The 26,917-nt window shown below is 40.8% G+C and overlaps 1 protein-coding gene across 4 annotated transcripts in view; it reads right to left on the reverse strand.

Moving 5' to 3' along the window:
• Nucleotides 1-26,917, reverse strand: part of REL (REL proto-oncogene, NF-kB subunit) — a 46,659-nt gene that overhangs the window by 2,031 nt on the left and 17,711 nt on the right. For 3 of the 4 annotated variants that reach the window (XM_023734958.1, XM_023734944.1, XM_023734959.1), the window contains exons 4-10: nt 24,760-24,851; nt 11,403-11,543; nt 9,832-9,936; nt 9,512-9,724; nt 8,672-8,740; nt 8,471-8,542; nt 5,644-7,375 (exon numbers count right to left, since the gene is read on the reverse strand). In XM_023734958.1, the coding sequence (XP_023590726.1) occupies nt 6,597-7,375; nt 8,471-8,542; nt 8,672-8,740; nt 9,512-9,724; nt 9,832-9,936; nt 11,403-11,543; nt 24,760-24,851 (1,471 nt within the window). In that variant the 3' untranslated portion in view covers nt 5,644-6,596. Of the gene's footprint in view, nt 1-5,643; nt 7,376-8,470; nt 8,543-8,671; nt 8,741-9,511; nt 9,725-9,831; nt 9,937-11,402; nt 11,544-24,759; nt 24,852-26,917 lie in introns of those variants that run through there. The other variant, XM_023734954.1, reaches the window with a different exon arrangement.

The following is a 26,917-nucleotide window of genomic DNA, read 5'->3' on the forward strand; positions in this document are numbered from 1 at the left end:
AAAAAAAAGGCTGAGAAGTTAGAAGGTTGACATGTTGTGGGGTTGTTAACCAATGTCATAAAACAATATGTGTACTACTGTTTCATGAGAAACTATCTGTCCTGTAAGCCTTCACCTGAAGTACAATAAAAATAAATAAATTTAAAAAAAAATCTGCAAACACACAAAAAAAACCATTAAGTTTTAGACAAAGGCATAAAACTGGATATAGACAACCCATACATTTTTCTCTGATTAGCTGCCCACTCCTGGTCTTTACACGTGAATAAACAGCATGAACTTTTCTATTACATGTGATACAAAAAGCGTCCTAATTTTCTCCCCTTTCATACTTAACCTCTGAAAACGAAACAGATCAGAAATCTTTCAGTGGCAACTTTATCAGCTATGATGAGACTCACTTTCAGGAAAATAGTCAACTTACTCTCAGTTCACAATCAACTTTGGCAAAGAGACTAAGAGACATAGAACTGGAAGTCATCAATTGCCCTTATCTTTGCTAAACAATAGGAAATGGTTCTGGAAAGAACAGGGCCAACAGAAGGTTCTCCATTATCTGGCAACAGCTAGGCACCCTAAAAACAAACCCACCTCAGGCTCTTCCTAAAGAATCTAATTCACTTACTCTGGAGAATGAGATACTTGAAGGGGTATTTGGATTAGAGGATAATCAGGGCCACAGGATATATACAGATGTTGGCTTAGCAACAATATTTGATTAGCACTATACAACTTATGGTGTTTGTTCTAATGCATTATTTTGTTTAATACAACACTCCTTGTGAAGCAGGTAGGCTGGACATTATCTGCATTTAATATATGAAGAGATAAACCCATATCAGGTGTGATTTGCTAAAGATTACACAACTTCTAAATGGTACAGTTAAAGATTCAGACCCAGGTCTTCTGACTAAAAATTCCTACTCTTTTCATTTCTCCATCACATTTAACAGCATGTGGCAATTTCTTGAGCTCTCAATAAATCAACTTATGATGTAGCCAATTATCTGGCACTGCTAGGCAGCCTGGATCACCAATTCCAAGTCTCTCTTAACATGGAAAACGCAGTTTTTCTGAAGCATTAGGGTAGAAACTGACGCCCCAGCTGTTTCTGTCCACTAAGTACAGGCAGTCCCCGGGTTACGAACGTCCGACTTATGTACGATCCACAGTTACCTGCCAATCCCTGCAAAGCCTCTTATATTAAAAATTCAAGGTACGTGCGAGGGTTCATGATAACTAACGGGCACTACTTTGTGACGCTCATCAAAACATTATTACTGTATTATTATGCTGAAGATGTTTTAGTGTATCTGGAAGTGTTTCTTTAATGTTTTTTATGCATAGAAAGGTACCCTATATACTAAGACAAACATCTGACTAACTGATGTTAGATACGAACCATAGCTAACTGTTCTGACTTCTGTACAAACTGGACTTAAAGACAGACTTAGGAAGGGAACTCGTTCGTAATCCAGGGGACTGCCCGCAGAAGGATCAGCGATCGATTTTAGAGGACAGTAGTGGGCTCTGATGACAGCAGTCAGAACAGTGGTTCTGAGGCACAGGCAGAGGCTGGAAGAGGCACGAGGGAACCCGTGGGTGCTGGGAAATGTCCGAAACGTGGCGGGTACGTGGTGATCGCCTACGCAGAAGCTCATCAAGCAGTGCACTTAGAACAAGTGCACTTCACTGGACATACGTCATCCCTCAAGAGAAAAAGAGGAACATCTCTGAAAGGGGCTTCTCGTTCACCTGACATGGTGCTTTAGACGTCAGACATGCAGAAAATGATACGTGATTGGCTACGTGAACACTGACGCGTCTGCGCCAGGATAAGGTACAGAGGAAACGCGTGCAGGGAGACGAGATTAGCTCTGCCACACACAGTGCAGAAGCAGCAAGGTCGGGTATGAAATCATCCCGGTAACTCTAGAATTTCTACTCAATACAGTTGCACACTGTTCCAGCAGCGCTGCTTTCCAGCTCAGAGGGCTGCAGGAGGGTTTTCAGAAGGAAAGGGGGCAGAGGGTAGAGAAGTGTAGTCACAAGGCTTAAGGGTCTTGGCATCACTGCTTCTCCTCCAGGTTAAGTACGCTTCCCTCTAAAAAGCACGTCCCTGCCCACGTTGTTACAACCACTCCTATGTCAACTTCCCCCTCCCCTCTGTAGTAACAGCTACCATTTATTCTGCACCAACTGTGTGCCAGGGACTGAGTTAAGTGCCGGGCTCCCAAAGACAAACGCCGAAGTGACTAGAATTTGGCGAGAGGGGCTCTGAAATGGGGCCAGACAAGCCGCACCTCAGCTAGGGAGGCAGAACCAAGCCTCCCAGAGAAGCCCGTGTTTAAGGACATTCTAGTTGTGCGAGAGCCAGAGGGGGTAACATGTTAAAGGCGCAAGGGTATAAGAGAGGTGGTTTTTTCAAGGGATGCTAACTATGTAACGGCACGAGGGGAGCGGGGTATTTTTAACGGGAACACATGGGAAAGCCTCTTGTGGGGGAGGAGAACGGTGGCCTGTACTGAGAGCACCAGGAATGGAAAAGGGAAGACGCAGGAGACTTCCAGGAGGCAGACTCAAGGACTTGATGACTGTGAGCGTGAGAGACAAAAAGAACAGAACAGATTTTGAGGTTCCCAGTAAACATCTCGGGTGGTGGGGTGAACGGTAATGCCTTTCGTGAAAGCAGAGAAGGCGAGAGTAGGAGCCCCATTCATGGGGGCGTTCTGGTAGTGTGGGAGAGCTGAGGCTGTGGGCATCGAGGAGACTGCCCGCAGGAAACAGAACCAAATGAAGGCTGAGGATGAGAGTCCAGAAAACAAGCCAGTGTTCGGGAGGGATCTTGCCGACCTTGGGAACAAATAGGGCTGTCCGAGGAGGGAGCGGTCGACAGGGTAAAAGGCTATGGGGAGACCAGGCAGGGAGGGACTGATAAAGAGACACTAGATTTGACAGTGGGGGGTCTCTGTCACCTCTCTCAAACATCCTAAGAAAACAGTAGGCTCTGAAGATGGGTTGCTAGGCTAAGGACTGACGGGAAGGTAGGAAGTGGAGGCCGAGAGCATCTCAGAAGTCTGGATGTGATGGGGAGGAGCACGGGGGTGGTGGGAAGGACCTTTTGTCTTTCTTTTTATGCTAGATTAGACATTTAGCACGTTTATAAAAGACGAGAAGTGCTAAGTGGTGACAAGGACACAGGACAGGACAGAGGACTCGGTGCACAAGTGGAGCTCAAAAGGAAGGAGGACACCCTCTCCTCAGACACTGAAAGCGTGGTCGTATGAGGACAGGCTAACTATAAACGTGTAGAGACAGAGAGGAAGCAGGTTGCCAAGTTCTTTTTAAATTATAAAATAAATTCTATGATCAGTAAATAGCACCTGAAACATGAAAAATCCATTGTAAATACTCTAAGCACAGGCATACCAAACCCGACTCATAGCAACCCTACAGGACAGAGCAGAACTGCCCCACGGGGTTTCCGAGGCTGTACTCTTCTGCCACATCTTTCTCCGGCAGAGCGGGTGGTGCCTTTGAACCGCCGACCTTTCAGTTAGTGGCCGGGGGCTGAACCACTGGGCCATCAGGGTTCTGCACACATGTTCAGAGAAAGCCACTGCCCATCAGCCAGCATCTGGAGTTACCCTGGGTTCGTATTTTGAACAGGAAGGAATTGTGCCTTCAGGCTTTTCTTTCTTCCTGGTAAATTACAATCTGCGTTGTGTGCTTCTGATTTTTAAAATGACAGAGATGTTTCCTTTTGAAATCATAATTTCTGATAAATATTAAGGATACCTGGTTAGGTGTCTTGAATCTTTTTCTTCTGCTTCCTGAGCTATCCTGACCTTGAGTCTCATCGATCCAGACACCACGCTTCAGGCCCAGAGATGAGCTCATCTCCCTGCCTGCTCTCCTTGCGGTTTTCCAGATCACTCAACTCAACAATTTTTTTATATGGTGTTCACGCATTCCCCATTTTGACTGACTGGGCTAATTTTAATTGTTCCAGTAAATTTACGGTGTGGTTGGACACTGTGTAACTGAAATGGTTCATTGCTTCTAGCTGGAAATATGCTCAACATTTAGGGGAGGTTCTAGCTGTAAGTAAACTAGGTCTTTAATATGTTAGTTACTTAGCATCATGACAATTTGATCGGCAATTAGGATTATTGCCCAAATTCTACCATCATTTTGCCATTGGGATTATTTGCTTTCAAATAGTTTGGATTAACATTATTGATCACAACTGTAAAAATTATAATCATTTAGTAATTAAAGCTATTCTTTGTTTAATAAAGTTTTATTAATAGTACTTTGAATGTTCAATAAATATTTACTGAGTGCTTAATAGAGGCAGACACTGTTTTAGACACTGGGGACTCAGCAGTAACCAAAACAGACAAAGACTTATGCCTTCATGGAGCTTATATTCCATACAGGAAAACAAACAGTATACAAACAAGTAAAATGATTAATCAGTCCAATGGTGGTAAGCGCTATGGATGGGTGCTGCTGTCTTCCCCAGTGCTGATCAGGTAATGGCTGAGCGAGGCCTGAAGGATAGCAGGGAGTGAGCGACGCATGGACTAGGGGAAGAGCAGGGGAAGCAGAGGGAAGACCACGTGGAGAGCGTCTGGGGCAGGAACACGCCTGGTGCTTCTGAGGAGCAGCGGGGAGGCTGGGGAACACCAGTGGACGAGGCAGGAGCGGGGGTGCGGGCCTGCTCATTTTAAGGACGTTGGCCTTCACTCTGAATGAGCTCCACGCCACTGGATGGCCCCAAGCAGATGAACGACATGATCTGACTTATTTTAACAACAACAACCCTGGCTACTTTATAGAGAAGAGACTGGAGAGGCACCATGGTGTAACGAGGGTTTTGGAAGACTGCGACTTCAGTCCGGCAAGAGATGACAGTGGCTGGGAACGGGGTGCTTATAACAACAGGGATCAGAAGAGCTGGTCAGCTTTGGGTATTCTGAGGGAACAGCCTACTGGAGTTGCTGATGGACTGGCTATGGGATATAAAAGAATGACAAGAATCAAGAATGACTCCAAGGTTTTTGGCCTAAGCAACTGGATGCATGGCACCGCCACTTACTGAGTGGGGGAGACTGAAGGAGAAGCAAGCCTGGGGGAGAGATCGGGAACTCAGTTGTGGATCTACTGCATTTGAGCTTTATTAGGTTTCCAGGTAGAGATGTCAAAACCCATTTGGGAAGGGGTTATCTTTGTTATGTTAATGAGGCAAGATTCGTGTGGGTATATCTTGAGTCAATCTTTTTTGTGATATAAAAGAGATTAAACAAGAGAGCAGAGCAGAGATGGGGGAAGACAGATGCCAAGACACATGGAGATCGCCCAGGAGCAGAAGCTCAGAAGAGACAAGGACCTTCTTCCAGACCTAACACAGAGAGAGAAAGCCTTCCCCTAGAACTGGCACCCCAAATTCAGACTTCTAGCTTCCTAAACTGTGGGAGAATAAATTTGTTTGTTAAAGCCATCCACTTGTGGTATTTCTGTTATAGCAGCTCTAGATGACTGAGACAGAATTTGGTGCTTGTGTGTCCGTGTGTGTGTGTGTGTGTGTGTGTGTCCGTGTGTGTGTGTGTCCGTGTGTGTGTGTCCGTTTGCGTGTGTCCGTTTGCGTGTGTGTCCGTTTGCGTGTGTGTCCGTTTGCGTGTGTGTCCGTTTGCGTGTGTGTCCGTTTGCGTGTGTGCGTCCATGTGCATGCACACGTGCACAGGCACAAATCTAGAATTCAGGGGATAGGTCTTGGGGGAGTTGAGAGCATACAGATGGCATTTAAAGAAATGAAATTAGAGAAGATCACACAACAAAGAGGAGGGGTCCAAAGAAGCTTCTTCCCCTTAAAAACACAGGTGTAAAGCTAAAATCACAAGCAATTTTAGAGGTCTGGATTGAAAAAGTCCAAACCGTGGAGACCCTCCCATACCGCAAAAGCTCACGTTAACTGCCTCCTGCCAACCTAGCATTTTAAGGAAATCTTGATTTACATGTAAATCTAAGAAACTCCAACAAGCCTCAGAAAACCCCTTAGGGGTCACCTTGGCCACGGGCCTCAAAAATAATAAGGAATTTATTTTTCCAATGACATAGCCATTACACGTTTTACCTTAAATTTGCTTGAAAGCAAATATCAGTTAATTTGTTTAACTAACAATACATTAATACATTATAAAAGAAGTATAAAAAAGTATATTCAGAAAAGCTTTTTGTGCTAACATTCTCCTCGGTGAGTGCCACACATGGTACCGGGTCACGTGTTTCAAAAGAAGAAACAGTAAAACCCCTTTAAATTTCTACTTTTGAATTTTTCTTCTACGACAGTTTTCAGCTTTGTATTCTATATGCCCAAAGTTTTATATTTCTCCCTGAAAAAGACGTTTTTGGACTATCATCCCTCAAAAATAAAACAAAACGAAAAACAAAACCAACAAAACACTATGTGTACCCCTATTATAATCTTCGTCAGACAAATATAAAATGCTGCATCCTAAGTAGGTAATACTAAAATGACTGCAAACATTTTAAAGGACTTCAATCTTAAATCACCATTTAAACCTTGCAAGTTATACTTGAAAAAATTCATATGCAAACGAGTCACCCAGCTGCTCATTTGGCATGGTGCTGATACCTGAGTACTGGCCACTCTGAACGAAGCCGTGGCTGCCTGGGTTAGTGCTGTCTGCGGCTCCGGACTCATGTATCAGGCCATTACTGGCACAGCCGAAGCTGGATCCCTCAAACGCGTCTGGCTGTGAGACAAAAGCCGCAGCAGTGGAACTGGCGCCCGACCCACCGGACGAGGCCATCGGACAGAGCTGTCTCAAGTTTCTCGGGTCCAACACGGAAGTACAGGTGGGGCTGTCAAGATGCATGCTCACAAGTCGATGGTTATCCGTCTCCCTCATGCTCTCGTTACAGGACGCCATCATATCCACAGAGCAATCAGACAGCATACTGGCATCAGAAATACCATACAAGTCGGCTGGTGACATGGATGAGGCTTCCATGCGGCCTATGTCATTAGAATTGCTGTAAACGCAGGCGCTAGAAGCATTTAAATCACTCGCCAGAGGAATTCCCAGGAACGGGGGGATGGCTTGTGAATTAGAGGAAAGTGTTGCTGTGGAAAAGCTATTTGGCGGATTTGTGCTGACTGACTGGGAGCTGGGGCGGGCCACGGACGGCCAGCTGGAGGAAGGCGACGACATCATGGAGGACGCGGCCGAGCCGTGATGTGGCAGAGCCCTGGAGACGGACACAGGCGGGGAATAGTAGGGCTCTGCTTGACTCGAGGGCCTGGGTGTTTCTGTCGCAACTGCACCAGGAGAAAACAAGTTTGGCTCTGTGGGGGGAACACATGTATTTTTATACAACTGAAAGAAACAAAATTATAAAAACCATCATTTCTGAATTAAAATTATATAACACACACTAATGTAATTTTCGAGGAAACTGACATAACATTTCAAATAACAGCATTTATGTTTATTTTTGTTATTTATGGTACAGCACAGTCCCAAAACTATATTCTGTAATCCTTACTGTTTTATAAATACGTGTAAGATAACTTTGGTAAACAATTTTGGCATATATAATTTCACCCAGTTAAATATGAAAATTCAGCTTCTGAGGCCCCTTAAAAGTATTTTTGAAAGGTGAAAGATAAACATCAGAATTCCCATTAATGGGAATCCAAACGGCCAAAATCATCTCACTCTGCACTTTCAGGAGAAAATGGAGGGATGGAAGAAACACTCATTAGGGTTGATTTATAAATCTACATAACTTCCAAGATATATTAAGATAAACCCTAAGGTACTACAAAATCCCCAGTCGTAAAAAAAAGGAGGATTCTGTGTTCACCTACATATTATCTGAATGTTATACATACTAAACCAGGAAAAAGCGCTGATTTAAAAACATAAGGAAGAAAAGATTTCTAATGAATCCTTGGTTGGACCATCTAAACCTGGGCTGGCAAACCTTCCCAGTAGTGGGCCAGGTAGTGGTCGACATTTTGGGCTTTGAGTGCTCTCTAGCCTTGGTTGCGAGCATACAACTCTGCTGTTGTAGTGCAAAACAGCAGCCACAGACAGTATGGAATCAAACAAGGTGCTGTGCTCCAGTAAAACTTTATTTATAAAAATAGGCGGCCGGCCAGATCTAAACAATTTTTTCCATAACACACTAAAATTAATAAAATTATCACCATATGATGCAATGTAATTTCTCCAACAATAAATCCCAAGGACATAATCGGTTTCCACTAAGACCTCTGGAAGCCAACCTCAATTCATTCAATACTGAAAGCATGAAAAAACTAGGATGGAAAATATCAGAGGAGTGGTTATTCCTTCCTGTAAATGGAATTCCAATATACTGCGCAAAATGCTGGTCTTTCTGATCGCGAGGAATACTCTATGGGGGAAAAACATACCTTTTTTGATGAATCGTCCTTCTGTGGTTGATCCCAGGGGGCCAGGTCTTGGTCCTTCAGGAAAATTACCTCCTATGATAAAGTTTTTATATTACAAGAGGTAACTTGAAAAATAATCTTATCAGTTAAAATTTAAAAAAACAGAATAAAGCATAGAAAACAAACTCCACTTAAATACCAATCCACCGCAGGCGTTCTTACCGCAGTCCTGCCACAGCTTGTGGAAAAGCAGAGTTGTCTTCTGTTTCTTGGCCTTATTACCGTACGTGTCTGTGCGGAGAGGAACACGGAAAGCATGTGAATCACCACAGGATTATGCTTCTTCCCCATTAATCAATTCACAGGTGGATTATTCATACATGGGGCCCTGGTGGCGCTGTGGTTAAGAGCTCAGCTGCAACCAAAAGGTCGGCAGTTCAAATCCACCAGCCACTCCCTGGAAACCCTATGGGACAGTTCTACTCTGTCTTATAGGGTTGCTATAGTTGGAATTGACCTGACAGCAACGGGTTTGGTTTTGGTTGGTTTTATTCATAGATAGAAAATGCTTTCAATGAGCACAATACAGATTTAACGAATGTTGCAGAGTATGTCCCAAGTCAGTAGTAAAAGGTATTTTTCTCTTGGTTAAAAAACAGCTAAAACATTCCCCTTGTTTTCTTACAACCCCTGTGTCACTGACGTCGACTAACACGGTCAGGTAAGACAGGGACCAAACAGAGACCACCCTCTGCGTGGTAAGTCTCTCAATCATAAAAAGGGCACAATATGGGCCAAAATAGACCCCCAAAAATGAAGTAGAAATTTTGATAAACATTTTAGACACTTTAAAATTACTCCAGATTAACTGAACCTCTTACCCAAGAAAGGGATGCAAAGGACATACAGATGAACCAGTCAGTCAAAAACCAACTGAAAACCTCCAGGAAAAGAAAAATTACGGACACTCATAACTGTATTCAAATGTATCTTACAAGAAAAAGTTATTAGCAGGACCAACTTCTGAAAAGTATTTAAAACCTTGCCACCAAAAAGTCATACCTTTTTCATCCGGCAGGTATCTAAAATCCATAGACTCACTAACTTCCTGGTCAGACGGTCTCCTCAGCTGCATCTTCACTGTTACTGGTTCTGTTATAGCTTTGCAATATGGCGGAGTCTTGAAAACAATGGCCACTTGACGGTGTACATCAGCTTGTGAAAAGATACCTTTTGCTTCCCAATCGTTCAACACAAAACGAACTTCTATGTCATCTAATGAATAAGAAACCAGAGAAATAACAACAATGGGAAAACAAAGTAAAATGCATCTATTCATCTAAAATATACTTAGAATTCAATGAAGTAAAACACATAAATACCTTTCTGAACTTTGTCACAGAGTAGAAATATTTCATCTCCTCCTCTGACACTTCCACAGTTCTTGTTTACACGACAAATCCTTAATTCTGCGGTATTAGGAGCACCTAAGTATGAAGGATTTTTTAAAAATGGGTTTCTACCTTAGTAATATATTCTATCCCTTTTTAGGAGAAGAATTTTAGGAAAACAATTTGCAGAACAGATTAAACAAATGGAGAGTACATAGATAAATTAAGGACACTAACCACATTAATTATCCACGGCTATTCCTTTCCATCCTAACTGCATTGCCACCCCTGGTTTTAAGCCTGTGATTTCATTTCTAGGCAATAACATGTCCTCTAATGAAATCTTCCTGCTTCTAGATTTGGATTCTTCCAACCCATCCTACACACTGTCACCACATTAATCTTTTAAATCACAGCCATTTCAGTAAGGGAATACAAGAATACAGTTTTCATGCTTCCTACTATCTTGCCAGTAAGATTCCAACAACTCTCCTTGGCATTCAAGGTTCTCCATGATAAGGACACTCTGATTTACCTTTATAGCCTTGTGCCCCACTATCCTTCTACATGCAAAACTGGCACGGTCATGCAACGCTCGTGAAGTATACAGAAGCGTGTGTGTACACACGTATGTCTTCTGGAGGGCAACTGCATGATGTTTGGAAACTCAGATATAGTCAAAAAGCAGAAACCACCTAAGTATTCATCAACAGATGAATGAATAAACGACATGTGCTATACATACAATAGAGTATTATTTAGCTGTAAAAGGAATGAAATTCTAATATATGCTACAGCATGGAAGAATCTTGAAAAAATTACGCTAAACGATGCAAGTTAGTCACAAAAGGGCAAACTAACATATGAGTCCGCTTAAATAAACTATCTGGACTAGGCAGATACCCAGAAAGTTTTCAGAAAGCAGAATATTTTAGAAACAGGTGGTAGGTGGTTGCACAAGATGGTGAACGTCATTAACATCACTGAATCAGACACTTAAAAATGGTTAGAACGGAAAATGTTGTTCTATGTCTTTTACCACAATAAAATAAGGAAAAACAAACCTCCACAAACTACAGTGATATTTTGATCTAGCAATCTAGCATTTGCCAACATTTCCACTTCTACAAGTTTACTCTAGAGAAATATCTGCATGAGATCCTGTAACAGGGTAATAATTTAATAAAATTATGATACACTCATATAATGAAATACATTGGCTACTGAAAAGGTAATTGAAAGGGAAAGATATATTGGTAAGAGAAAAAAAGTTTACAAAAAGGTCAGTGATGACTTTTTAAAAAGTTGCCAAAAATATATTGTGTAAATGATGATGATGATGTATGTGAATACATATGAAGAATAAACTGAAATCTACACCTGAGAACAGTGATTATCTTCGGAGAATGAGACTGTAGGAGATTTGCTCTCTGTGAAACACTTCTGTAATGTTTGAATCTTTCCTACAATAAACATGTTCTTTTTTTAATTACCAAAATACTTTTTAAAATTAAACTACAAAAATAACCCAAGGCTACAAATAGAGGGAAATAAAGTCTTACGGTTGTCATAGATTGGGTTTGAGACAACAGGAGTCAGAGCGGTTGTCAAATTTCCGTGTTCATCGGGGAGGAAAACCTGGAAACACAGTCTTACCACGTTGAGGTCACAGTCTTCAATGTCAAGCAGCTGTGGTTCGGGGACTGAAGAATTGAAAACACAACAATAATGTAGAATGATCACATAGAACCAAAATCCCCGCTAGGCTCCCTCCCTGCCCACTGTATCCAAGAACCTTGAGAAGCCTTCAAATCTGTACTAACAAAATACAACGGTACAAAACCTCAAGAATGCCAGTTTTCCTCACCATCAAATGACCACTGTCTGACAGCATTCATGAAGTCATGGCATGCTCAGGAAGTGACCACCCCAGGCATCTGAGATGAGAGCAGAAGCCCCAACTGACGTCAATAGCTAACGAGATTTGACAAAGCAGCTACAGGCGCACACAACAGACAGCAGGCACTGGGCACCCCGTGTGTCCTCCTGTCACTGTGCTAAGGGCTACATGTCGGTCACCCCCAACCCTGTACAAGAATTACTAGCATCCTCATCTGACAGACGAGGAACTGATTTTAAAGAGATTAAATTACTTGTCCAAAGTTTTATAGCTAAGAAGTGGAGATTCAAACTGCGGTCACTGAATTCAGTCTGTGTTCTGAAAACCTGAATCTACTGGGCCATTTTATATTACGTGATGCATAAAGTGACAGATACAGGAACAGCTACTAAAATTTAGATCAGCATTTTAGGCATGAAACATCAAGAACATACCAGAGAATATACTATATGATGTAAGGTAGGTAGTTTCCATAAGAAACTTCATATGCAAATTAAGTTTAAAAAAAAAAAAAAACCCATGGCAGGAAAATTTTGCAGTTCTGAAGAAATATAAAAATTCATTCTTCATGACAGAATATAATACAGTGAGTTTGTTAAGTTGATATTTGAAACGAAACCCAGCTCCAAAGGAAATGATATTATTGCCTTTTCCAAAAAAAATCAAACTATAGCAATAAATCATAATAGCCATATTTTTTAAAAACTGAAACATACATATTATATAAAAATTTTCACTATACAAAAGTATTAAAATTTGAAATATTAAATTTGAAAATACATGTTAAAACCCAAATTCCCCAGTCTTACAAGCAATAACTAGTAAAACGACAATGTATTTTGGATTTTTTTATTTAAATTATATTCACACCGTCTCAGTAGCTATCTCAACACTTAAAATTACCCCAATACTTGCATTTTGAAGCCCAGCATTTGAAAGTGTCTACAAGAACATATTTGTACAACTAAAAGGTCAAAATATTATAATACCAACACTTGCATCATAGCAGCATACTCCACTGGCACAATTATGCAGGTAACGAGAGGCCTACCTCTTCAAAATCAGTCTCCCCCCCCGTCCCCCCATGGCTGATCTTTCAGAAGTAGATCGCCAGGCCTTTCTTTTGAGGTGCCTCTGGGTGGACTCGAACCTCCAGCCTTTCAGTTAGCAGCCTAGTGCATTAATCATTTGTACCACCCAGGGACTCCTCAAAATCAATTTTTACTGTATTATAAATCTAGAGTTCAAGATATTAATGTCTCTCAATTACAAAGATGATTAATCAGTAGACCAAAAAAAAAAAAAGTAGGTGCTCCTAACGAAGGCTTAAAAACGAATGGAGAGCGAATTGCGGTGCCGTCAAACAGTGGAATAAAACTTAGCAATGAAAGGAGCTAACTACGGATACACGCCGGAATGTGGGTCGATCTCAAAACAGCGTTCTGAGCAGAAGAGGCCAGACTCAAAACTAAACGCTTCCATTTGTAAGAAACTCTAGAAAAAATTAATCTATAGCAACAGAAAACAGATTAGTGGTTGACTGAGGCCACATGCGGGGAGGAAATTAACTGGGAAGGGGCAAAGAAATTTTTGGAGGTGACAGAAATGTTCCATATGCTGATTGTGGTAGTTGGGTAAATGGGAGTAGACATTTGGGTGTGTCTTACTGTACGTAAATTATACCTAAACTAAAGTTCATTTAAAATCTTTTAAAATAGTACATAAAAGGAAAATAAACAAACTGGTTAATAAACCAAAGTTTAAAAACATTTAGCTACACAATCTTTCCATCAAACGGGAGAAATTCTAGTTGCTTCTCCAAAAATCACTTTTTATGGGATTTTACTTTGAATCCTTCCAACGTGTGAGCACAGCCGGCACTCATCAGGATTACTTTAATCTCTGGACGACAGGGTTACAAACCACTGACAGACGTGCTCCGACTGCCACCTGTTGTTAACCCATTGCGGGATCCAGGGTAAGGCTGTCTGTACTTCTCATTCAAGGTCCAGCTCAAAAGCTTCTTTTCTGGGTCTCTGAGACTGAAGGATTACCACCCTCTCCAAATCAGTATGGCACTTGACCCGTACCTCTCTCACGCACTCAGTTTTTATCTTACGTAACAGTCACTACTCATGGGCTAAGTTTCAGGAAGGCAGGATGGGTATCTTGATGTATCTCTGCTAAGCATGGAACTTGGTGGCTTACATATAATGGCTAGTCATTAAACATTTCCTCAATCAGTGAGTGAGCAAAGAATTACACAAAAGCCTGTTGAACAATCAAACATTTAGACATTTTTATACATTGCTGAAGAAAACTGTAAAGTGAAAATTAACAATAGGAAGTTCTGAATTGGTGATGGCAGACTACGTACGTAACTGGGTAATTGGGACCAGCTCTGCCGTGAGAACTAAAAGGGTGTACAAAATATGAAACAAATTTCTCCAAAGCCATCAGAGCGCTAAGAAGGTGATGAAAAAGCACAGGGCCAAGATCTGGGAGAAGTAAAGTCAGAGAGGTAAGTTCAGAACAAACCCGCTGCCGTTCCGTTGGTTCCGACTCCCAGCAACTTACAGGACAGAGAGGAACTGCCCCCACAGGGTTTGCAAGGAGCAGCTGGTGGATTCAAACTGCTGACCTTTTGGTTAGCAATCGAGCGCCTAACCACTGCACCACCAGGGCTCCCAAGTTCAAAATAAGAGGCCACGTTTCCTGTCTATTTTGGAAGAGGTGATTAAGAGGATGAGAGATTATGATAAACTCTCAATAGACTACGTGGAAAAATAAAGGAGCTCAGCCAAGTATGGGGGGTCTGATAAATGCCCCACACTTTGGGTGGGATCCAGAAGAGCTACACCCTAGAAGTAAGGGTGACCTGGAACACACTAGAGCTCAGAGGCACAAAGCCCAGCTTCACATAACCTCAATCACCCGCTGAATTTAGGTGACCTAGCACCTGCCGTAAGAAAATCTTCTGCAGGGAGATGACAGCTTACCTCTAACATACCTTTACGGTTTTTCATACACAATGTGTGGTGTTCTATTTTAAACCACAGACTTACGAGGAGACAAAACAAAGTGATTTAAAAAGAAAAGAAAAACAGCAGGTACAGAATACAAAAGATCAAAATAATAAAGTTTTCAGACACGATTTAAAATAACTACTTAATATATTCAAGAGTTAAAAGATTGAAAGTTTAGTAGACAACTTGAAACTTTTATAAAAAAGGGAACTAAATTATAGAATTGAAAAATACAATAAACTTAAATTATCACCAAATTTATTAATCATTTCATAGAAAACACTTTATCTTTCTATACCCCAAGCACTAAAAGTATAGTTATCAGTATTTTCTACCAAGAGTTTTTAAAGTGTTGCTTTATATTAAAGTCTTTTATCTATCTTCACCTAATTTTTGTATATGGTGTGAGGTAGGGAATTCAAATTAATTAACCATTTTTTTCCAGCTTCATTTATCAAACATTTTCTTCTTTCTTTTTCATCTGACATGTCACCTTATCATACACCAAAGTCCCATATTTTCTTAGGTCTGTTTCTGGTCTTTCAATTCTGCTCCACCAGTCGATTTGTCTGTCTTTGCCTCGAGATCACACTGCCTTGATTAGTGCTTCTTCATAATAAATTCCAGTATCTGACAGAGTTTCTCGTCACTGCTTCTCTTCACAGAAGTATCCTTCCTATTCCTACTTAGAATCATCATATTTAATAAAAAGCCTTGTTGGAATTTTATTTGGAATTATAATGAATCTATATCAATTTGAGATTAAATAATATCTTTACAATATTAAATCTCCCTATCCATGAACATGGCATACCTCTCTCCATTTATTTTCGGGTTCTCTATTATAATAAAATTTTATAATTTTTCCTAAAGAAATTTTGATAATAGTTTCTTAGATTTGTTCCTATGTATTTTATATTTTCAGATATTGCCTTTAATTATGTTTTCTAGTTATTTGCTGCTGATATAGACATGCAATTGACTTTTGTATATTAATTTTACATCCATTCATCCTAATAAGCTAGATCTTTTTGGGTTTTCTCTATAAATAATCCTATTCACTTCAGATAATGACACGTTTACTTCATCATTTCTGATCCTTCTGCCTCTGATTTCTTTTCTGTCTTACTGCACTGGCTGGAACCTCCACCACAATGCTGAATAGAGGTGGTTAAGAGTGGTTTCATTTACTCATTCCTAACTTTAAGGTGAATGCTTCCGATGTTTCCCTCATTTAGAATAATGTTTGCTCTGCGCTTTTTAATAGATACTCTTAAAGAGATCATTCATTTCTTACATATCATTCTACAAAACATTTTATTCTCTAATGTGAAAACTGATACTCAGTTTTAACATACACAAAATCTAGCAAAAAAGAAGCATGAGACCCATCAATTTCTCTTTAATTCCTTTTAAACTAGTTTATAATTCCACTTACATTTGATCAAAAGAATACAAGGTAACATTTGTTCTCCTTCCTTTTTTATGTTAAATTTTTAATGTATCTTTAGAAACAAATATCACTCCTCAGTCCTAAGAGCAAAGTGTGTGTGCAGAAAGAAAAGAATTTAGTTCTTATCAAAAAGATATTGTTATGCTATATTTCTTTTAGTATAGGGATTAGATTTTTAAAATCAATTGTAATATCTACTAGTAGCTCTAGAGGTGTGACATTTGTAAAACTCTAATACTAAATATTACTGAAATAAAAGAAAATAAGACAAAATACACCGTGTATGAACTAACCGTTTTAAGAGCTATGTCTCATTTAAGGAAAACTGTAGAGATTAGTTATAATTAATTTAATTTGTTACTTAAAAAGTACAGATCAGCCTATATTTATAATAAGGAAATAATAATAAAAGTTAACACTTCAGTGCTTATGTTCCAGGCAAAAAGTCAGTTGTCCGAGCAGTCTGTCATTAATTTACTCATTCTTTCAACATTACTTACTGAGCATCTCTTCTGTGCTAGAACTAAATTAAGTGCTAGATACAGATACGAAAAGACAGTGCCTGCCCTCAGTGAAATTAATGTCCGGATGAGAAATAGGTACATAAACTAAAAGTATATACCACAACATGAAAACTGTTATAATGGGAGCATGGTCAAGAAATACTAAAAGCATGAAAGAAAGCCCCCAGTTCTACCTACAGTAATAAGTAGGCTTAAGAAACTAACCTGACAGTATGACGAAAGGGTAATGAAATCCACAAGAACCTTTCCGTGTGTTTGTTTTTGAAGCTCAGGGTGTTGTAAGGAAAGACTCTTACTTTCTTGTATTACAGCAGACTCCCGAGATAAGAATTTATGTTAGAGACTACTTGTCTTATTAAACTGTATTCCCTTTCAGTCCACCAAGTAATAGAATTCCCCCAAACTAAACTCCAAAACACATGTGCTCTCACAACAAATCAATATCCTCTGCATATGGAGAGAGAGTCAAGTATCTAATAAAACTGAATTGCAAATTATTTACTGTCAAAACAAATTTTATTGCACAGAATTTAATATAGTGTTTAGATATCCTATGGAGTTTAACTACGGTATGATATTGGAATTTCAAATATGTCATTACTTAAATACATGTCTAGGAAATGATAAATAATTTTTAATTTATTTCTACTTTTGCAGTAAGAGTCCTCTATGAAATCATCTGCCACTCTTGTTCTAAGTAGATACTGTTAAAATTTGATATTGGAGCCCTTATGTTCCTCAACCAATTTAGACTTTGACACATATTAGATGATTTAAAAAATACTTTACATGAAGCCTCAAGTTTGAAACTATGAGATTACTGTATAAGCCCATTGGCAAGAGACAGTTTGTTTTAAAGAACCAATGGCAAGAAAGGTAAGATGAGGGCCAGCCTTAGCACACCGAGACGATGGGGTATACAAACAATCCTGTGCAAAGTAAGAATAATTTTTAATATTTTTGAATTTTCATGTGGTATTTGATCTTCAGAGAACTCACAATGAGGTAGTGTCTACAGACCAGAATCTGCAGATCCTATTCTGCTAAACGTTTCCAATTCCTTTGCTTCTGTGTGTCATAAATCTATAACACAGAAACAAAGCCAGCCAGTCTCTTGCTCTTAACCAGTTGACTTTCCTATGTTAAGTATACACCTACAAGAAACAGTCGATTCAGCTCTGACAAATTCCTACATATGTGCGAGAATTTACACTTGTATATCCTGAAAATAACATAAACAACCAAAGAAAGAAGGTAATTGTATGAGTTCACGTTATTTTAATCAGTTTTTATTGTTTCCAGGGCTTTTTTGGGGGGTAGATTTTATTTGCTTTGTTTAGTATTGGAAATGCACATTTTAGGTTTTATTTCAATATTCTGGGAAAACAATAAAATACAGGATAATCATTATTTCTATTACAAAAACTGCACCAGAACAGAGAATTTGGCCTAAAGATACTATTTAAATCTAGAAGTTGTCCCCGCTACAGGGCGTCTGCCCGTTATACTGGTCTGTTGTTCCCCATAGCACTTTTCATTGCCTTATATAATACCCTATATATCTATTTATCAGGTGTGCTAATTGTCAGTCTTTCTTCAAGGGCAGAGATTTTTGTCTGCTTTGTTCAGCGATTTATCCCAAGCAGTAGAACAAACTAAGACAACAAAGATTAAAAGAGGTAAAAATCTGTTGAAGGAATGAATGCAGAGTTAAGCTGGGAAACCTACTGTGTACAGGCAGGAAACTCCTTACCCTTAAAGCATTTCATTGTGAACACAGGTATTTATACAGCAGCCCTGGTGGCACGGTGGTTAAGCGCTCAGCTACTAACCAAAAGGTCAACGGTTGAAACTGTCCAGCTGCTCTGCGGGAGAAAGATGTGGCAGTCTGCTTCCATAAAGATGACAGCCTTGGAAACCCTATGGGGCAGTTCTACTCTGTTCTGCAGGGTCGCTATGAGTTGGAATGGACTCGATGGCAGTGGATTTTTTTTTTTTTTATTGTGCTTGAAGTGAAACTTTACAATTCAAGTTAGTTTCTCAAACAAAAATCTATACACATGTTGTTATGTGATCCTAGTTGCTCTCCCTATACTGTGACAGCACACTCCTCCTTTCTACACCCGATTCCCCATGTCCGTTCAACCAGCTCCTGACCCTCTCTGCCTTCTCATCTCACCTCCAGACAGGAGCTGCCCATTTAGTCTCATGAATCTACTTGAGCTAAGCAGCACACTCTTCACGAGTATCATTTTATGTCCCCACAGTCCAGTCTAATCTTTGTCTGAAAAGTTGGCCTTGGATGGTTTTAGTATTGGGCTAACTGAGAGTCTGGGGGCCATGTCTTCCAGGCTCCCTCCAGTCTCGGTCAAACCATTAAGTCTGGTCTTTTTACTAGACTTTGAGTTCTGCACCCCACTCTTCTCCTGCTCCGTCAGGGACTCTCTACTGTGCTCCCTGTGAGGCCGGTCATTGGTGGTAGCCAGGCACCATCTAGTTCTTCTGGTCTGAGGTTCCGGCAAGATGGTGCTCTAGGCAGGTAGTTCTTCTGGTCTCAGGCTGATGGAATCTCTGGTTTATGAGGCCCTTTCTGTCTCTTGGGCTAATATTTTCCTTGTGTCCACAGTATTCTTCACTTTCCTTTGCTCTAGGTGGGTTGGGACTAATTGATGTATCTTAAATGGCCACTCACTAGCTTTTAAGACCCCAGATGCCACTTACCAAAGTAGGATGCAGAACACTTTCTTAATAAACTTTGTTATGCCAATTGACCCAGATGTCCCCTGAAACCATGGTCCCCAGGCCCCTGCCCCTGCTACTCTGTCCCTCGAAGTGTTTGGTTGTATTCAGGAAACTTCTGTGGTTTAGTCCAGTTGTGCTGACTTCCCCTGTAGTGTGTGTTGTCCTTCCCTTCACCTAAGATAATTCTTGTCTACTATCTAGTTAGTGAATATCCCTCTCCCTCCCTCCTCACCCTCATAACCTTCTCTTGAGTTGTTATAACAGTGGTCTTATACAATATTTGTCCTTTTGCAACTAACTAAATTCACTCAGCATAATGCCTTCCAGATTCCTCCATGTTATGTTTCACAGATTCATCGTTGTTCTTTATCGTTGTGTAGTATTCCACTGTGAAAATATACCATAAATTGTTTACTCATTCGTCCGCTGATGGGCACCTAGGTTGTTTCCATCTTTTTGCTATCATTACAGTGCTGCAATGGACATGGATGTGCATATTATCTATTCATGTGATGGCTCTTATTTCTCTAGGACATATTCCAAGGAGCGGGATTGCTGGATCGTATGGTACTTCTATTTCTAGCTTTTTAAGGAAGTGCCAAATCGATTTCCAAAGTGGTTGTACCATTTTACTTGGTTTGGTTTTTGGTGAATATGAACATATTGTTTAGATGCCAAAGTGAAATGTAAACAAGTTTCCATCTCAGACACTGGCCATAATAAGCATGAAATTCATCTTAGAAGACAGCATCTGAAGAATTAAATGATCCAGTGGATGTCACAAAGCTTTTAATGATTTAACTGCTGAGCCAATGGTATAATCTGGAAGATATTACCTTGGGCTTAATATAACTGAGAAGGCTTTCAGGTAAGGAAGACAACTTGAATATTTTTGGTACAAAGAAGCATGTTCATTCATTCATTTGTTCGTCTATTCTTTCAACAAATTTCAATTAAGCCTCTATCATGTGCCAGACACTGCGCTCAGTGTCAGAGAGGCACGGAAGACAGTCTCCACCCCAGGGTATCACTATTTAGTGAAGGAAAAACATTAAAACAAAGCTATAGTAAATCACATTAGAAATAAGTACAAGCACTTCGGGAAAATGGAAGGAATAAGTAGCTCCACCTGGAAGGTCGGGGAAGGCTTGAAAGAGGAAGTAACTCTTCACCCGAAACTTGAAGGATGAACAGGAGGAATTCCCCAGGCAGATCAGGCCATCCCATCCAAGGGACATACGAGGGCACAGCAGCAAGAAAGACCAGAGCTCTCCTCACACTGCAAACAGTTCAGAAGGCAGAAACACAGTGTGCGTGAGCCCTCAGTGGCAGGAGGACAGGTAGGCAGCTGGGGGAGAGGATGGTAGCGGTGATGAAGCTGGAATGGAAAACAAGGATCAGCCCGTGAGGGCCTCTGAGTGCTGTGCTCGAGAAGGTGAACTCAGCAAGCCGATCAGAACTTCCCAGAGTGTGACCCAGGGATCACCTGCATCGGAATCCCCTAGGGCCCCACTGGTCGTGAAATTAATTTAGTAAGCTGGATAAGCATTTTAAAAAATAAATGGAATAGAGATTATATTGCATGTATTAGGGTTTTTTTTTTTTTTAATCGATGCGTGTATGCGCGCATATGTATGTACTGAGCCGAGAAACAAAATCTATTTCTTTCGGTGGGGCGTAGTCAAAGAAGTTAAGAAACGCTGATACAGGATGCTTGTTAAAATGCAGATTCCCAGGCCTGGCACCTGACCTATAAAATTAGTGGGAGTGTGGCCTGGAAGCTATGTTTTTAAGCAAGTACTAAGGGATTCAGTACTAAGTATAGGGTCAGTGAAAAAGAGGAAGACCCTCAATGAGATGGACTGACACAGTGGCTCCAACAATGGGCTCAAACATGGCAACAAGTGTGAGGATGGCGCAGAACTGCGCAGTGTTTCGTTCGGTTGTACCTGGGGTCACTATGAGTCGGGAACGACTCGACAGCACTTAACAACAACAAGGGATTCACACGCACACTCCAATCGAAGACTACGCTGAGGGTGATTTGGAGCACTGATGGATGGTAAGTGGAGATCTGAAATGACCAGACTGGCTTTAGAAGCATCTTTTGGGACACAGAGGATACAAACTGATTGCAGGGAGATCAAGAACAGAGGCAGGAACTCGAGCGGAGAGGTTATCACCAACGGTCCAGGCTGACGATGTAAGCTTCCATTCCTACCGTGGCAGCAAGGAGAGTGAGAAGATGGACTGAGAGGTGGTCAGGGTGGGTGGACACAACAATCTGTCTGGAACAGAGAAGGCTCCATGAAGAGGAGCAGTGGAAGAGAAGACAGGAAAGGTGTGTTGGAGCTACAGCAGGCTGGGTGACTCTGAATGCACGCCCGTTTAGTTTTTAAACTACATAGGGAGCTCCTGGAAGTTTCTGATCACAATAATATGCTAAAGCACTGTTCTAAGAAGACTATCCTGCTGCTCTTGTCAGTTGCTGTCAAGCTGATCCCAACTCATGGTGACCCCACATGTGCAGAGCAGAACTGCACTCCATTGGGTTTTCAAGGCTGTGACTTTTGGGAAGCAGATCGCCAGGCCTTTCCTGTGAGGTGCCTCTGGGTAGGTTTAAACTGCCGATCTTTTGGTTTGTAGTCCAGAGATTTACCACTTGTGCCAGCCAGGGACCCCTCAGAATATTATCCTAGTGAGGAACATCAGGGGAAAAAGGATACCACCACAACTCAGATTATGAAATCAGTTCCCCAGCTAGGGAGAGAGCAAAAGGGTTAGGAGAAGGAATGGATGTTCAAACAAACAAACAAAAACTAACAATCGACAAACAAACACAGTGTAGGACCAACTGGCAGGATCATCTAGAAAGAACAGCACAGTGGTCAACACCACGAGCTCTGGAGCAGGGCTACCTGTCATTCAAATCCCAGCTCCACCATCCACCAGCTGTGTGACTGAGAAAACTACTTAACTTTTCTATGCCTCCATTTCCTCATTTATAAAGTGGAAATAATAATAGTACCTGCACGTCATAGACTGTTATAAAAATTAAATGAAGTAAAATATATAAAGCAGTTACTATGTACTGGGAACCACTGTAAGTACTATATGAGTATTTGTTATTAACATTGTACCTGGTTCTAGATTGCTAAAAAAAAAAAAAAGCTTCCACAGATAGCCCATCAGCTTCTCCTTTTTAATGCCTTTACCTTGGGAGTCAGGAGACCTAGGTTTGAATTCCAGCTTGCCACTTATACTGTATGACTTGAGAAAGTTATACAACCAAAACTTAGGTTTCTCCTCTGTACAGCAGTGCTCTTATAATGATTCAATACAATAGTGCAGATAAAGCACTTAAAATGGGCTTTCTGACGTATAAAAAGCACTTAACACATGGCAGCTATTCTTTGTAATCGCCTCGTTTTGTACGGCATTATCCCTGTTTTCTGCTGCATCTAGATCTAGATGGACTCCTTGCGTTTGTCCCTTTAACTTGGCAATCCATCAAAATTTTCAGTGAGCCGCTTGACCTATGAATTTTCCCCTTCTAAAAATTTATCCTAAGAAAATATAACATAAGAGCTGAACATGTATATACAATGGAGTCTTTGAAATAAAATGAAAACGACCTAAACGCTCGTTAACAGATGACTAGGTAAACAAATTATGGTCTACCCAAACAACGGAATATTCTGTTAAAAGAATAAGCCAGATTTTATAAGTACTAACATGGAAAGATGTTTAAGATATATTCCAGAGTAGAAAAATGAAGCGGTAGAGTAGGAAGTATAGCATGATTCCATTTATATAAAAAATATCTGTCTACGTTGACTATACACACATAAAGTAAACCCTAGAACAACAGACACCAAGCTCACCAACAGCCTCCTCTGGAGGGTGACACTAAAGGGGAAGGAGACTTTTGTTTTCACCATTATACCTGTTGTTGTTATGTGCCGTCAAGTCAGTCCCAGCTCACAGCCACCCTACAGGACAGAGGAGAACTGCCCCATAGGGTTTCCAAGGAGGGGCTGGTGGATCTGACTGCTGACCTTTTGGTGAGCAGCTGTAGCTCTTAACCACTGTGCCACCAGGGCTCCATCACTATACTAAGCTGTATGAAGAATAAAGGCCTAGAGAAGAGAGACGCAGACTGCAGACCTTACGGTTCACAAAAACAGTCATTGTCTTTGAACACATTCCTTAAATTATCATCCTAGCTCTTAAATTATTTTTATACATTCAGGAAAAACACAGACCAACAATATAAGCATGTCTTGAATACGACAAAGAAACTTAATCTTTGAAATTTTTACAGTTATGCAATTCCTGAATTGTGCACATTTAAGTAGCTGCAGAAGACATGAAAATGCAGACTACGGTGACGTAGGATGCCAGCACTGAGCGTGGAAATCATTCGTCTGTTCTAACAGTACAGGGTGCTTACAAGTGCCGGTGCTGTGCCGAACAGTGCCGTTAAGTATAAACGTTTAATGAATGTTATTTTAGTATCCTCCAAAACCTACTAAAAAGTAAGTATCTTCCTACATGCAAAAAGACACTATGAAAACATTTTGTGTGGCTTCCACTTGTATTCTGCCACTTCCACATTGAGGTTAATTTAAGTTTCACTGCTGAATACGCCCTTGAGTTACATGCACTCCAATACCTTAGAATCACAGCACCTAGTCAGCATTCGAAAAGGAGACTGTATGTTGTCTCCTGAAATGGCACAAGGACACATTCAGAGAACCAGAGCGTCTCTGAGAAGGTTTTCTTACAGAAAACGACGACACGCCCCACTAACACCAGAAAGCCTTCTCTGCGTAAGAAAAGTGGTTTTTTCAACAACTGTAAAAAATTTTGAATAGATTTCACTCCTCAGATAAGGTACAACAAGTAGCAAAATGAACACACGACGTCAACAGCTTTTAAAACACAGGTTCAAGAGACACACAGACGTCACTTACACAATAAGCCAAATCCGAGTCAAAGAACAAACACCAACCAGTGCCATCAAGCTGACACCCCATGGGATCCCGCGTGTGTCAGAGAAGGACCGGGCCCCACAACCAGTGCCATCAAGCTGACACCCCCATGGGATCCCACGTGTGTCAGAGAAGGACCGGGCCCCACAGGGTTTCCAGTGGCTGGTGTTTTGCAAGTACACTGTCAGGCCTTTCTTCGCAGGCACCTTTCGGGTAGCAGATGAGCACCCCCCAGGGGCTCCATCCAAACACTAGAAGTGACCATATTAAACATACTTACCACTGAAAGGATTGATTCCTGCCCTTATTCGTGAAATAACAGCTTCTTTTACTTCTTTTTTCTTTACACATCGAATACCCAAATTCTGAAAACTAAAAGGGAAAAATAAGTTTTAAAACTACATTACAGTTAAACACGAAGACACATAACGAGGTTCTACTTGCAGAAATCAAATATATATCCAACACCGAGTAGTGGTCGATGGAGATTCTAAAGCATGAAATGTATTTCCAAGTGCTAGGATAAAAATGCAAGGGTAAAATGATGTTACATTTCTATGAGAATTGTCAAAAGAGAAAGAGCACATACTATATCATCTTTACATACAATATTTTATAATTACGCCTCACTAATATAGCTAAGGAGCCCTGGTGGTACAATATTAAGCACTTGGCTGCTAACCAAAAAGTCAGGGTTCAAATCTAGCCAGTGACTCTGAGGGAGAAAAGACCTAGTGATCTGCTCTCATAAAGATTATAGCCTAGGAAACCCCATGGGGCAGTTCTACTCCATCCTGTCGGGTCTACTATGAGTCAGAATCGCCTCAATGGCACTCAACAACAGCAAACAATATGCCTATGTCAAATATACCAGAGTAGGTAGAGCTTAATAGGAAAGCAAAATCAAACAGCTAAAAGTCACCTCCCAGACAAATTCATAATTAAATCAATGAAATCTGTATATCTGATTAGGTCAAGCAGAAGCTGTAAAAAGATACCCACAGGTATGTTGCCTACATTAAAGAAAAAGTGTATAGGTTGCCAACATTTAAGAATCAGGTAATTACGTACAAATATCTGGACTTCTGGCTCTTCCTGAGTCTTTTAAAGGCCTGGCAATGCTAGGCTGGCACAGAAACAACAGGCTGGAGCTGATCACCGCTGCCCCATTACCCAGGGCGCCCTGGTTTGCTACAGGGCCTGCTAGTTCTCTTCCTCCTGACCCCTCTACTCATTTACACACCTGCACGGCCCACAGACACTTGTTTTTTAACCCCTGATTTCACTGCTAGAAGCAGTAGAATATAATATGGTTTGTGCTGTATTATGTGAAGTTATAATCACCCATTGTAAGAAAGCATTGAAATGTGTTTTTTAGAACATTAGTAAGAGGTTTAACACTAACAATAATATTTAACAAAAGCTTCAAAATGTCATTTATGGAAAACTTCTCAATAGCTACAAATATTACTAATTTGCATTATGTGTGGTACAGATCGTGGGGGGACTCCCCCACCACCAGCAATCATACTTGCTCCCACATGGAAAAACCATGACGTCATTCAGTTGGGTGGGTGTGAATAAGGAAGCAAAACTCGGTTATAATAACACTGCTGCTTGTTCCAGCTTCATGGGCGACTGGCAGCAGGAGGCTGCCTCCGTGCCTCTCGAGCTCATGCCGAGTCTTACGTTTACTCTTCACTCATCACACTCGTGATTCTGCCAGCACCTAAAATGTCCTGACATTTCCTTCCTCTGCCTCCAAAAATTAAAAAATAAACCTTAAATTTTTAGTCCTTACTTGAAATTCTAAAACTATAATCCTCTTCCTCAAAAGTATTCCTCTTCTTTGAAAGATTTCTAAGCTTGGTTGTCTCTTTTTCTCCGACAAAAAGGTTTTAACGAATTCTTCCTTTTAATATATTTATATACTACTTGATTTTGTTTTATCTAAATAATCAGATTTGACTGCTATTCACAGAATATTAGAAGTATTGGTGATTTCTGAAATTCTGACATGAGGAAATCAAGGCTCATAGAGACCTGAAAGTGACTTGTTAAAAAAAAATTACTTTCAAATGGCAAAAGTTCAAAAAAGCATTCAAGGGTCTGAGGCACCCAAAGAATCAAACATGCAGTCATCAATTACTCATTCATAATCCTCCAAAAAGTTTTCAGCTTCTACTATGTACCAAAAACCCCAGAAAGCACTGGGGGTTTACAATCCCTCCCGTTCTGGAGCTTACTGTCTACCACAGGGGTTGTGAACCAAGGCCCATGGACCAAATCCAGCCGGCCACCTGTTTCTGTAAATAAAGTTTCATTGGAGCACCTTCACACTCAGTCACCTACGCGCCGTCTACGGGGCACCTCCGCGCTCGGTCACCTACGCGCCGTCTACGGGGCACCTCCGCGCTCGGTCACCTACGCGCCGTCTA

The sequence above is a fragment of the Trichechus manatus genome, unplaced genomic scaffold (genome assembly GCF_000243295.1).
Source record: "Trichechus manatus latirostris isolate Lorelei unplaced genomic scaffold, TriManLat1.0 scaffold00005, whole genome shotgun sequence".
NCBI classification, from domain to species: domain Eukaryota; kingdom Metazoa; phylum Chordata; class Mammalia; order Sirenia; family Trichechidae; genus Trichechus; species Trichechus manatus.